General features: G+C 37.5%; 1 protein-coding gene across 1 annotated transcript in view; it reads right to left on the reverse strand.

The window, feature by feature from the left end:
• Positions 1-893: 893 nt before the first annotated feature.
• MAGT1 (magnesium transporter 1) overlaps positions 894-14,133 on the reverse strand; it is a 44,070-nt gene continuing 30,830 nt past the window's right edge. Inside the window, exons 4-9 of the mRNA XM_065900196.1 lie at positions 13,615-13,755; positions 12,711-12,851; positions 12,106-12,195; positions 11,389-11,452; positions 3,388-3,462; positions 894-1,006 (exon numbers count right to left, since the gene is read on the reverse strand). Coding sequence (XP_065756268.1) covers positions 894-1,006; positions 3,388-3,462; positions 11,389-11,452; positions 12,106-12,195; positions 12,711-12,851; positions 13,615-13,755 — 624 coding nt within the window. The remainder of the gene's footprint in view (positions 1,007-3,387; positions 3,463-11,388; positions 11,453-12,105; positions 12,196-12,710; positions 12,852-13,614; positions 13,756-14,133) is intronic.

The raw sequence follows: 14,133 nt of genomic DNA on the forward strand, positions 1-14,133 counted from the left end.
ATAAAGCTAGAGGATTATAAGTCAAGGATCAAAGTTCTAGTAGGTTTTGGTCTTAAAATTAAGTAAGTCTGCAGAAAATGCAAAAGAAGATTAAGTTGTTCACTAATCAAAATGCATTTAGGAATGTGACAATATAATGAACTGATCAGGAAGTGTTTCAAAATTACCTACTAAAAACTTGTGTTAAAAATACGAAGAATGAATGTGTCTCAAAAATATCACTTGATATACTTTACCTTTAGTGTTCATAGTCGTTTATACAACAGGACAATGTTGTATTAAAAGAATAGGAATTATAGTAAATGGCACTCAGATTATAAAACTAACTTACAACATTCCCCATTGTGTACTGGTACATTTATTTTGGCTAGTAACAGAATAAAAGCAAGAACTTATAACCAGGAGAATAATGTCTTCCCTGAGCCTTAGAGATCTCTATGAACATTACAAGCCAATTAGACCTTCTTAAACACTCTTTCTTATTATACACTCTACAAACTGGATTCTAATCAAATGTTCTGTTTATGCCAGCTAAAGAGCCTGAAAAGTAGAGTGAGAAGTTTTAAAAAACATTAGAAAAATAATTCTGTCATCAAAAACACGTAAAGTATGCAGATAAGGAACTGTATGAGTAGACAGGGTATAAAATGTCCTAATCATTATGTGTTTGATAGATTTCTAGGTTAAATTAGGAGATGTCAGAATAACCCTGAATGATGTTCCTGAGAAATCACATGCTATTGTTCATTGTATCATAATTATTTTAATTTCTATATGCAACATACCTAAATTAAAGCCTACCTCTTTGTTTTAGAAGCCAGAGTAATTTGGCAATACAGTCAAAAATACTATAAAGCAACATCAACTCTAATCATTGTAAGTATAGATAATCACTATATAAATGAAAAATAATACCTATATGGATATCCATGATATTTAGATCTGAAAATAGAGAGCATCCAACTGAAGAATAATACAACGAGTCCAATACCAGCCACACACATTACTGCAGAAAAATAAAAGGACAGTAAAATGAGCATGTTAAGCATAATAAAGAGCAAGAGCATAACTTGTAGGCTATACTTCCAAGAGTAAAAAGCAAGGGCTTTAATTTACTGGTAAATCTAAACTGTACAACAAAGTTCATCCCCATTCTTATATCTTCAGCAGTCTGCCTTCTCCTTTAATTTGCTCCATTACAATATAATAGAATAGTTCCATTTACATACTTGTGTAATTTAGTTGTATGAAATAATGAATTTCATTAAAGCCATCACAGTCAAGAATTTAGTGTTAAATACACTGTTTTATGACTGACAAGAAAATAACTCAGTTATTAAACTTCTTTTAAATCCTTAGTATGATCTTATTTATTATTGATAAATATTCACTTAAAGACATCTGGCAATATCATTGTGAAAGCCTTACTTGAAAGTATTTTATTCATTCACTGGTAACTACACTGCTTGTATGAGGAACTCCTTCAACATGGATTCCTCATTTGAATTATGAGGGGAAAAAACCCGCCCAGATTCCTAGTCCTAAATTCATAGCTCTCTCCATTAATCCCACATGCTCTGGTTTAGCATAGCAGCTACCAACCTTAACTCTAGATGCTGACCCTACAATGCTCAAGTATGATTCCCATAACATGAGGCTCTTTGAGTCCCTGGACTAAGACTGGCTAAGAAGCATAGAGGGAGGGGTGTGGGAAAGCATGTGTGCTACAGCAATGGAAGCTCCAGGGAAACTGGAGCTCCATATTTATTGGCCGATACCAAAAACAACTTTTAGTTTTGTTATACTTAGAGAATAATTCTTTTTCCTTTTAAAATTTTCACACAATATGATTAGGGGCCAAAATGTAAATGTTAAATATATTATATCTGAGTATTAACACATGCTCTTTGGAGAAGTCTTTTTTTTTCCCTAATCAAATGCACACATACATGTATATATACAGTTTCACTCTGAATATATACTTGTACTCTACTTTTTTCACGTATCTAAGAATGCTTCAGGTAGTTCTTGGTACATAATAGGCACTAAAGAAATATATATTATTACTATTTGTGACTATTTCATTAAGTTAGAATCTTAGAAGTAAATCAAATTGTGACTATTTTAATATATGTCACCAAAATGTTTTACAATTTAAATTCATGCCAGCCGTGTAGTACCCAGATGGCCTTTCCCCAATAATGAATACTGAAATAGGCAATTTTTCAAAAGTCAGGAATGAAAGGATGTATATTGACTAGATAAAAAATTGTTACATTAGTTCTATTTTTCTAATATGTAAAAATTCATTTCAATTCAGCAAAATACATATCTCCCAAATTTAAAATCCAATGTCATCATCTTTTTTCTAGAAGAAAAAGTAAATAGATTTATTAACCTAGGTTAATTTTGATGACATTTAACTCTTTAACCATAAAAAGAAAACTCTTAGACTGATTTCATGTAAAACTCTTAGACATAAATTACATTGTTTGCATTTCTTTGTAACAAATATCAGTGTGTGAATATTCTAATATATAAAAAGTCTATGCAAACCAATAGGAAAAGGAATAAGACTCTAATACATAAATGGCAAAAGACATTTTACAGAAGGGAAAACACAAACAGCTAATAAACATCTAAGAAAATACTCAACTATACTAATAACCAAAGAAGTACAAAATAATGTATTTCCCCCTTATCTGATTAGCAAATATACACATACACATTTTTAATGAGGTTATCTAATGTTGATAAAGTTACAGTGAAACAAGCATTTTGAAATACCACTGGTAGGAATCTAAATTATTAAAATATTTGGGGAAAGAATTTGGCATCGTCAGCTTAAAACATCAAGATAATTGAAAATACTCATACACAGGACCCAGTCATTCTACTTTAAGGAATTAATATGAAAGAGGATAAAGTTTAATATGCACCATAATAGTCACTAAGTAAGTATTATAATGAAAGTTAGGAAAAAAGTAAACACTTAACAAAATCAGATAGGTTAAGTAAATTACAGTATAGACTATAAATTAAAAATTATGTATGGGAAAGTATTAGTGAAATATTTTAACTCTGGTTAAAAAGGGGTGGTATAAGATTCAAAGTATTATACATACAGTTGAAAAGATGTTTTTATAAATGGAAGGAACTTATATTACATTAAAATTATTAGCTTTTCAATGGTGGAATAATGGGTAACTCTCCCCCGAAATGTTTCATTCTCCTATTTTCCCCCACATTTTCTACAATGAGCACATATTATTTTTATAATCATAAAGAAGTAAAATAATATAACTAAGAGGGGAAGTGATTAAAAGGACATTCTTTTTTCTGTATTAAAGGCAGAATTGCTACATTTTGGCATATGATATGACTTACTCTTTCGCTTTCCAATATCCATGTCAGATGTAGCAGCTTCACATAAAAGCACCATCCCTAAGGTAACCCCACCATCTTAGAAAAATTGTTTAAGGAGAAATTCACACAGACAAAAATAACATACAACTTTAATATTTCTAGAATAATATAGAATGAATAAATATATGAACCTTCTACTCTCAATTACAATAAATTATAACTACATAATCTGGTGTCTACATAGTATGACAATTATTTACTATGAAGATATAATAAAAATTAAGGTTAGAAAATTACTTTATTTGCACAAATAAAAACTGATATTTTAAACAAATGTCTGATATCAGTATTTAAAACTGATATTTAAACTCATAGATGAAATATGAGTTTTCCTCTAAAATTGTACTTTGAAATAAACTTCTGGAACATTCTTCCAACTATTGTGCCAATCTCATACACATTTTAAAAAATTAAATAGCCATTTTGAATACACAAAAAAGAACACACTTGAAACGTACACCATTTAAAGAATAGCAACTGGGCTTCCCTGGTGGCGCGGTGGTTGAGAGTCCACCTGCCGATGCAGGGGACACGGGTTCATGCCCCGGTCCGGGAGGATCCCACATGCCGTGGAGCGGCTGGGCCCATGAGCCATGGCTGCTGAGCCTGCGCGTCCAGAGCCTGTGCTCCGCAACGGGAGAGGCCACAACAGTGAGAGGCCCGTGTACCACCAAAAAAAAAAAAAAAGAATAGCAACTAATTTTTATTTGAAAAATAACTTATCAAAAATTTCCAGAATTTCAATAATTAACCTTTAAAGCACAAATTACTACTAAACTACCTAAACTGTCCTATTCTAATAAAAAGAGAAAATCCTGCGAGCTATAACCTCACTTTTATTCAGCTTAATATAGAAGCTATATAAATACAAAATAGACTTACTCGTGCAAAAGGTAACACATGGCATGGCAGAACAGTAAAATAAGAAAAATCACATTTTGAAACAAATAGAATGTGTTCTAGTAGAAAAGAGAGACTCACCCTGCAGTTTGGTGAATACAAACAGCAGTTTAAAATGCTCATATTAATTATGCATATACACATGCACATTGTATGCTACCTCATGTGGGTATAATTAAACAGAAAGGGGCATAAACTCATTCATGTTTTTTGTTTTTCAGCCAAGTTGTCTTCTCCAGTGATTAGTTTTTTTCTTACTGGGGTTCTTTGTATGCATGTAAGCATAAAGACTGATCATTTCTATAGGCTTTGGCTATAGGTACTCTGATTAATGGTTGAGACTTTTGTTTTTGGAATGGTTTGCTTCTGTATCATGGTCTATGAGCTTTCCATCTTACAGTATACCACCAAGGTCCAGCTATCAAGAGCTATGATGCACTTCCATATGTATTGTTTCATTTCATTTATAGACTCTTTAAACTTTTACTATTATACTTTTACTGCCTATTATAGGGAGGCACTATTAGTTGGAGTCACAAAGTTAGAGGAAATACAGACCATTCCTTAGACAAGTTTACACTCTAGTGGGGGGATACAAGCAATAAATAATAAAAAATTACATAATCATGATGACATGTTACCCTGAGAGAACTAAATAGAAAAGAGAGGAGGTGGTATTCCATAACATACAGGAACTAGGCTACTAAACGAGCTACTAGGGGGACTTCCCTGCTGGTGCAGTGGTTAAGAATCTGCCTGCCAATGCAGGGGACACAGGTTTGATCCCTGGTCCGGGAAGATCCCACATGCCACGGAGCAACTAAGCCCGTGCTCCACAACTACTGAGCCTGTGCTCTAGAGCTCATGCACCACAACTACTGAAGCCCACATGCCCTAGATCCCGCGACCCACAACTACTGAGCCCACGTGCCACAACTACTGAGCCCATGTGCTGCAACTACTGAAGCCCGCACACTTAGAGCCTGTGCTCCACAACAAGAGAAGCCACAACAACGAGAAGCCCCTGCACCGCAATGAAGAGTAGCCTCTGCTCACCGCAACTAGAGAAAGCCTGCATGCAGCAACAAAGACCCAACGCAGCCAAAAATAAATTGAAAAAAATTAATTAAAAAAATTAAATAAAAGAAATAAATGAGCTAGTAGGTTTGGGGTTCAAAATGGCAGAGTAGGAGGATGTGAGCTCACCTCCCCCAACAAACATATCAAAAATACATCTAAATGTGGAATAATTCTCATGGAAACATAACTAGACACTGGCAGAAGAAATCCTATACAACCAAAACTGAAAGGAAGATCTCCACTTAACCGGGTAGGTCAGGAAAAAAAAAGGCGTTGGGTCAGGACCTACTCCTCCTGGAGGGATCTGTAAGGAAGAGAAGGTCCGCATGGGTGGACCCTCACCCTGGGGAGTAAGCAGGTCATGTCACAGTCTGGGCATCCCAGTCCTTGCCTGCTAGGAAATTTGCTGGGACAGACAAAAGGGCTACAGAAGCTTAGATTCTACTTGCAAGGAGCACACGAGTGATGGCTTGCTAACCATCAGGGCAGAGTGAGCCCTGCACTGATATCTGTCACCACACCACAATCCCAACCTGAAGGGGCGGACACCCCAGCTGTGCTCACTCCACCCTACAGCCTGGCGCGAGATCTGGGCAAAGACTTGGTCTAGCTACGCAGAGACAGACCAGGTTGCCTAGGGTGGTACCACAAGAACATGCAGCAGCTAAGCGCTGAAATCTCAGGAAGACAGGTCCTGGGAGAGGACTCATCTAGCTATACAAAGACTGCCTGGAGGGCCTGGGGTGTGGTCCAGGTGTACACAGTCGTTCCTATCGCAGTGGCACCTAGGCTCTGCCAACTCCACACCCTAGCTTAGCTCTAGATATGGGGCAGACAGGTCTTGGGAGAAGACTGCCACAGAGGCAGCCCAGTTCTCTCATGGCAGTGCAGCCCCCTCAATTCCTGCAGCCACAATGCTCCAACCCCCACAGCCTTGCACTAGATCTGGGACAAACACAACAAAGGGACGCAACCTTGTACTGCTTCTGAGCCGAACTGTGGATAGCTACACAGGCAGCACATAAGTCCTCTGTGACTGCATAGGCCTCACTTGCTTTAGCAGTCACCTCCAATGGGGCAGGGCACGCATTCAAGGGCAGTGGAGCCTGATTAAACCCGACCCTCAGGGCTTCTATTCCAAGAACTGGGGAGCAGACCCTGCCCCTAACAGGGTAGGGATAGCCATGGAGCAGAGAGGAAGCCCAACTCATATCCTGCATAGTCTCTAGATACTCCAACACCAACCAAAACCCCCATCAAGGGAATAATGACCAGCACACCCTGAAGAAAGACGTGGCTGGTATCCACACCAAAACCACCCTCGCAGCAAAAACGTTGGACACACACAGTCTACACCGGGATGCTCCCACTTAAAAACACCCCTTTAAGACCACAGAAGATAACTGTTTCTCCTGAAATCATAGAGACAGAGAATGTTAAGTAAAATGAAAAGGCAGAAGAACTACTCCCAATTAAAGAACAAGAGAGGGCTTCCCTGATGGTGCAGTGGTTGAGAGTCCGCCTGTCGATGCAGGGGACATGGGTTCGTGCCCCGGTCCGGGAAGATCCCACATGCCGCGGAACGGCTAGGCCCCTGAGCCATGGCCGCTGAACCTGTGCGTCTGGAGCCTGTGCTCCACAATGGGAGAGGCCACAACAGTGAGAGGCCCGTGTACAGCAAAAAAATAAAATAAAATAAAATAATAATAAACCAGTACATAGATTTAAAAAACAATTTAAAAAATTTTAAAAGTGACTGTAACTACAATAAACAGTAAAAGGTTAAGCATGAAGATGTAAAACAGGACATCAAAATCACAGAATGTGGGGGAGGGGAGTATATGCATATAAATGAATATATATATATATATATATATATATATATATATATATATATATGGTAGGCTGAAAGGTTCGTTCGGTTTTTTCCGTAAGATGGCTCTAGTAGCACTTAGTTGTCTTTATTCATTTGAAACAATTTTGTTAGACTGTATGTGACAGCTGTCATATCAGCATGCATTTAAAAAAAACTAATCAAAATTGGTGAATTTTTGTGTAGCCATTTTAATAATGAAGATGGGGGGAAATAGCAACATTTTCAGCATATTATGCTTTATTATTTCAAGAAAGGTAAAAACGCAACTGAAATGCAAAAAACGGTTTGTGCAGTGTATGGAGAAGGTGCTGTGAGTGATCGAACATGTCAAAAGTTGTTTGCGGGGCTTCCCTGGTGGTGCAGTGGTTAAGAATCCACCTGCCAATGCAGGGGACATGGGTTCAAGCCCTGGTCTGGGAAGATCCCACATGCCATGGAGCAACTAAGCCTGTGTACCACAACTACTGAGCCTGTGCTCTAGAGCCCACAAGCCACAACTTACTGAGCCCGTGCTCCCTAGAGCCCGTGCTCTGCAATAAGAGAAGCCATCTCAATGAGAAGCACGTGCAGCGCAAGGAAGAGTAGCCCCCACTCGCTGCCACTAGAGAAAGCCCGTGTGCAGCAACGAACACCCAATGCAGCCAAAAATAAAATAAATAAATTTATAAAAACAAAAAAAGTGATTTGCAAAGTTTCGTGCTGGAGATTTATCGCTGGACGATGTGCCACGGTCGGGTAGACCAGTTTAAGTTGATAGCAATCAAATCGAGACATTAATTGAGAACAATCAACGTTATACCACGTGGGAGATAGCCAACATACTCAAAATATCCAAAACAAGTGCTGAAAATCATTTGCACCAGCTTAGTTATATGAATCGCTTTTATGTTTGGGTTCCACATAAGTTAAGCAAAAAAAAACCTTCTTGACCGTATTTCCACATGTGATCCTCTACTGAAAAGTAACGAAAACGTTCCGTCTTTAAGACAAATTGTGACAGGCAATGAAAAGTGGACACTGTACAACAATGTGGAACAGAAGAGATCTTGGGTCAAGCGAAATGATCCACCACCAACCACAGCTCCCAATTAGACCAACTGAAAGCGGAACTTGATGAAAAGCGTCCAGAATTAGTCAACAGAAAACGCATAATCTTCCATCAGGATAACGCTAGACCGCATGTTTCTTTGATGACCAGGCAAAAAGTGTTACAACTTGGCTGGGAAGTTCTGATTCATCCTCCTTATTCACCAGACATTGCACCTTCGGATTTCCATTTATTTCAGTCTTTACAAAATTCTCTTAATGGAAAAATTTTCAATTCCCTGGAAGACTGTAAAAGGAACCTGGAACAGTTCTTTGCTCAAAAAGATAAAAAGTTTTGGGAGGATGGAATTATGAAGTTGCCTGAAAAATGGCAGAAAGTAGTGGAACAAAAGGGTGAAGATTTTGTTCAATAAAGTTCTTGGTGAAAATGAAAAATGTCTTTTATTTTTACTTAAAAACCGAAGGCACTTTTTGGCCAACCCAATATATATGAATCTATGTACGAAACAGAAACAGACTCATAGACATAGAAAACAAACTTATGATTATGAAAGGGGAGAGGGAGGGAGGGACAAATTAGGGTTATGGGATTAACAAACACAAACTACTATACATAAAATAGATAAGCAGCAAGGATTTACTGTATAGCACAGGGAATTATATTCAATATCTTGTAATAACCTATAATGGAATATAATCTGAAAAAAACTGAATCAGTATGTTGTACACCTGAAACTAACACAAATATTGTAAATCAACTACACTTCAATAAAAAAATAAAAGAGCCAGTAGAAGAAAGTACATTATATATGATGAAGGCAAAAATATTTGTATAAAAGGAAGCATAAGTATAGAATTGTGGAAAAATGTTTGTTACTTTATTATTGTCCAAGCTATATTTAAACAATTTCTTTGCCTACTGAATTAGCAGTTTAAAAAAATAATACATAACGATGGTTAGGACTTGCCAGGGAAAGCAGGGCACATATATATTTCTGGCAGCAAACCTCCCTACCCCACCGCCTTTTTTTTTTGGCCTCACTGCGTGCTATGTGGGATCTTAGTTCCCTGACCAGGGATTCAACCCACACCCCCTGCACTGGAAGCACAGAATCTTAACCACTGGACCACCAGGGAAGTCCCTCCTACCCTTAAATTTAAGCAATAGCCTTTCGGAAAACAATTTGGACAAAACACGAAGAGCAATAGACAGATTTACACACTCTGTTTCATACTTCTGGAAATTCAGAGATATGCCAATTATTATTATTATTTTTGGCTGTGCCGTGTGTCTTGCAGGATCTTATTTCCCTGACCAGGGATCGAACCTGGGCCCCCAGCAGTGAAAGCCTGGAATCCTAACCACTGGACCACCAGGGAATGCTGTCAATTATTTTTATACCCAAGAAAACATTCTTTCCAATATTCACCAATAGGAGAATAATTGAATTATGATATATCTATTATAAAGACATTGATAATGATGACTATTTTTCCTTTTCCTTGCCAATATTTTCTTATTGCTCTGTAATTCTCATGCACTTTTGTAACTTTGAAGGCCATATACAATTTATTAAATGCTTATAATACATTAAAAAACCAAACTGTGTGTGAAGTATGTCTATAACTATAAAAAATGGAACTCCTCTTAGTCATCTAGATGATGGGATGACAAGGCAGGGCAAATGACATTACCACCAAGTCACTGGGCAGATTCTCTAACAGCCTGGGCTACAATTGATTCCTGTATGTCAATGTTAGGACCCCTTGGCTGAGAAGCACAACTCTAGGAACATTACATTTATTCCCCTTGTTGATTTGCTCCGCAGAGTCACTGCTTATGCATTCAGGTGGGTAAACTATGATCAGTAATACTAAGAAATGTAGACTGCTACCTATCTGATATCACTGTTACCTATTCTTCAGCTTACAGAGACATCAATTTTCAGATGTGAGAAAGTAAAAATCTACCCTGCCATTCAAGAGGATGGGCCAACACACATATAAAGTAGCTGCACAGTTTACAGGAAATAATATTTCTCCCTAGGGCATGCTGCAGCTGTAAAATGTCAAAATAAACCCTGTCTTTGAGTAACTACAGTTTTCTTACTCAATGAGGAACCTTGTTCTCTAAAATCGTAGACTGATTCAAATTATATCAGTAAGACGGAAACATTCCATTCTTGACTGGAGGATCTAAGTTACTCAATTTACAAGTACAATTTCTAAGTAGCCTCAATTTACAACCAAAGTACAGAGCTTTAAAAAAGGCGTTTCTGGGTTTCCCTGGTGGTGCAGTGGTTAAGAATCCACCTGCCAAGGCAGGGGACACGGGTTCGAGCCCTGGTCTGGGAAGATCCCACATGCTGCGGAGCAACTAAGCCCACGAGCCACAACTACTGAGCCCGTGTGCCACAACTACTGAAGCCCACATGCCTAGAGCCTGTGCTCTGCAACAAGAGAAGCCACCGCAACAAGAAGCCCGCCCACTGCAACAAAGAGTAGCCCCACTTGCCACAACTAGAGAAAGCCCACATGCAGCAATGAAGACCCAATGCAGACAAAAATAAATAAATAAATTTAATTTTAAAAAAAAGGAGTTTCTGAAGACAAATTCCCAAATTTATCTGAACGGTGTAGTTTCCAGGAAACAGAACCCTGGGTTCACTTCACAGTCCAGACCTGATTCTGATCCCTTTACACTTAGCCTGGCTTTGCTTTGAGCTCATCAAAACATTGCTTCATTTACATTTCATCTAAGCTCCACCTTTCCTTAAATCCTATAACAACTCTATCTTTCCTTAGGTAAGATATCCCATGGTCCCTCTGATTTGTAGTCTCCTTTGTAGCAATGATCCAATAAACTTGGCTTTATCAGACTTGCAGGTTTGTCCCTGGTGGTCTTTAGCTGATCAGGCTAAGACAGATGACACAGTAATATGATTCCAAAGATATTATGACTTGCACTAATAAGAGAGCAGCCTCAACCAAATGCTGTAGAATGTGAGAAAACAGACAAATTAAAATGTGGCACCAAGAACTTATTGTAAAGAGGATACTAAACAGAAGAACAATGTGTGTTTCAGCTACAAACTGGGCTTGGCTGCTTCCATGGATATAATTCTGGGGGAAAAAAGGACAAAATTTAATCTTTAAATATACAGTAAATTTTGGTGATTTAATCCTAAAATTGACTACTTTCAAACACTATGAAATTAATAATTTACCTGATGTATGTAAGCATTGGATCTGTAGCATTCATCAGTAAAAAGTTTGATTAAAATGAAAGCTATTTCTGTGTTATTTATTATTATTTGTACTTATATTTATTTGTACTTATTCACTGTACTTATACTGTGTTTTCAACAACAGAATATATGAGAAAACTAGTTTTTCAGTGTAGAAGACCATGAGGTACAATAAAATAAACTCCATGAAAACAGGGACTATGTTTTTCTTATCACTATACCTAGTAATACCTAGTACAGTGCCTAGAAAGGATAGATGCTCAAGTACTTAATCGTCTATTATTCTATTTAGTTGAAGGCTTTCATTCTTAGCCACGTTACTCAAAAGAACTACCAAATGGGATAAGGAACTTCCCACTTCTAAGAGTACTGCACAGTTTTTTAGCAATTGAAGCTCATTAATACAAAGAGATTGAAAAGTCAAAACTAAATCTAGTTCCTTCATACACTGGCACTGATCTCACAGGATAATAATAATTAAGGTTAACTTTGGTATAAGATGAAAAGAAATCCTGGACTTTCCCTTACCACATGTCCTGTGTGGGGATTCTTATGAGCATATGGTGGTCCTCTTATATGGTTCCACATTTGACCAGATGTCATAGCAAGCACAAAACACTAGGAAACAAAAAGTAATGAAATACTCATATAACATGGTGTAGCTGTTCCCACCTTGATTAGACTCATAGGTGTATGAAAAGTGCACCCTCTCAAGTAATATATGAAATAAATTTTTTCAGATAAATGATAAAAGATAAAAGGCTTATATTTCATCACAAGGATCACAAGAATCAATAATATTTACTTTGAAAGGAAAACACTGTTTTAACATTATAAATAAACTGACACAAGTTTAAAATTGAATATTGAAAACCGTTTTAGAAGAATATTTTCAAAAGAACTGGAGATTTTCGTAGGGGTGACAGTCTTTCAGGTTGAATAAAAACTGGGTACAATGAGTTCCTTCAAGCTCTGGCCATCCTAATGAGATAATGGAGGAAACAAACTGATTTTAAGGTATAAAATAAAAATTATCATATCTTTTCCCACAGGCAAGAAATAAACAAAATGCCACCTAACAATGTAATATTAGGAGTTTTATTCAAGCAATTTTTCTTCTAAAATTCACTTACCAGAGCCGCAAAAGCCCATCCAGTTTTATTAAAAAGAAATTCCATATTGCTTCTTCGAAGATACACAAGTCCACCAATAACAGCCAAAAGCAATCCCAACATAAGGGGGCCAGCATAATTTGGGGGTCTAATTACTCTAATCTAATGGAAAGGAGAGAAAAACACTTTAAAGTATGAATTTTATCCTTTAATTATACAGTTCAAAATACTTTGAAATGAAAGCAATCAAAATTAGTTGGTCATTTTCAAGAAAAACTACACTTTTTCTTTTCATCCTAATGAAAAAGTCTACAATGTACCCGAAAATGGGATGGATACAATATTCTCTTTAACCACAACATAACATCTTTTATTTATCTATTTATTTATTTTTGCTTTTTTTTTTTTTTTCTCATGGCACGCGGGCCTCTCACCTTTGTGGCCTCTCCCGCCGCGGAGCACTGGCTCCGGACGTGCAGGCCCAGCGGCCATGGCCCACGGGCCCAGCCGCTCCGTGGCACGTGGGATCCTCCTGGACCGGGGCACGAACCCGCGTCCCCTGCATCGGCAGGCAGACTCCCAACCACTGCGCCACCAGGGAAGCCCTATTTTTGCTTTTTGAAAGCCATTTTTTTTTCACAACATAACATCTTTTAGATTAAGAAGAATTTGCCAAGTACAACTAGATAGTCCATGGACTTAAGGACAAAAGAGTGGTTTCCATGCTGAATTGACTACATAATAGAGGATGTTTTGTAATGTCATTCTTTCATCAGGATGATTCTCTTAAATGCTACTTATGAAGGGACTGACAAACTATCACTACCTCAGTGATATGGGGACAAGACCAATTAGGACCTCCCAGAAAGATTCAAAGTGGATAATGACAAAGTAACTTTCTACTGTACAAAGCAAGGAAACTTACATTGACATCAGTCCTGTCAGCAATCCACCGGGCAATCTGCTCAGCTGAAAATCCACGCACCTGCAACTCATATGTATCACCCCGTTTGGGTTTCCCTTTTGCAGGAAAGTTGATGAAAGTTGGAGCTGAATTCATGTTTAGCTGAATAAAAAGTATTGCGTTAAAATATAAATTACCAAGAAAATAATCTTAACAGCAAATATTATCTTGAAATTTAGGCATTTTACAAAGATGAGGAAGCCCAGGTTTAAGTAGGTTAAGTGATTTGCCTAAGGAAAGTGGTAAGTGATGGAGACAGGATTCAAACCGAAGGCTGCTTGTGACCTTAACTAGTACACTTTACTTACCAAATATAAATTCCTAGCTAAGAAACCAACATTTTACTCCTTTAGAATGGAAAATTTCCCATACTGCAATCACTTTAATCTGTTCAGAGATTATGCAAAACATAATACGTTTATGAGAACTAAAATTGTCTCATGTAGCTTAGGTAAGCTCCAAATAGAGCACACTCTCTAT

This window comes from Phocoena phocoena, chromosome X (genome assembly GCF_963924675.1).
Source record: "Phocoena phocoena chromosome X, mPhoPho1.1, whole genome shotgun sequence".
Taxonomy (NCBI): domain Eukaryota; kingdom Metazoa; phylum Chordata; class Mammalia; order Artiodactyla; family Phocoenidae; genus Phocoena; species Phocoena phocoena.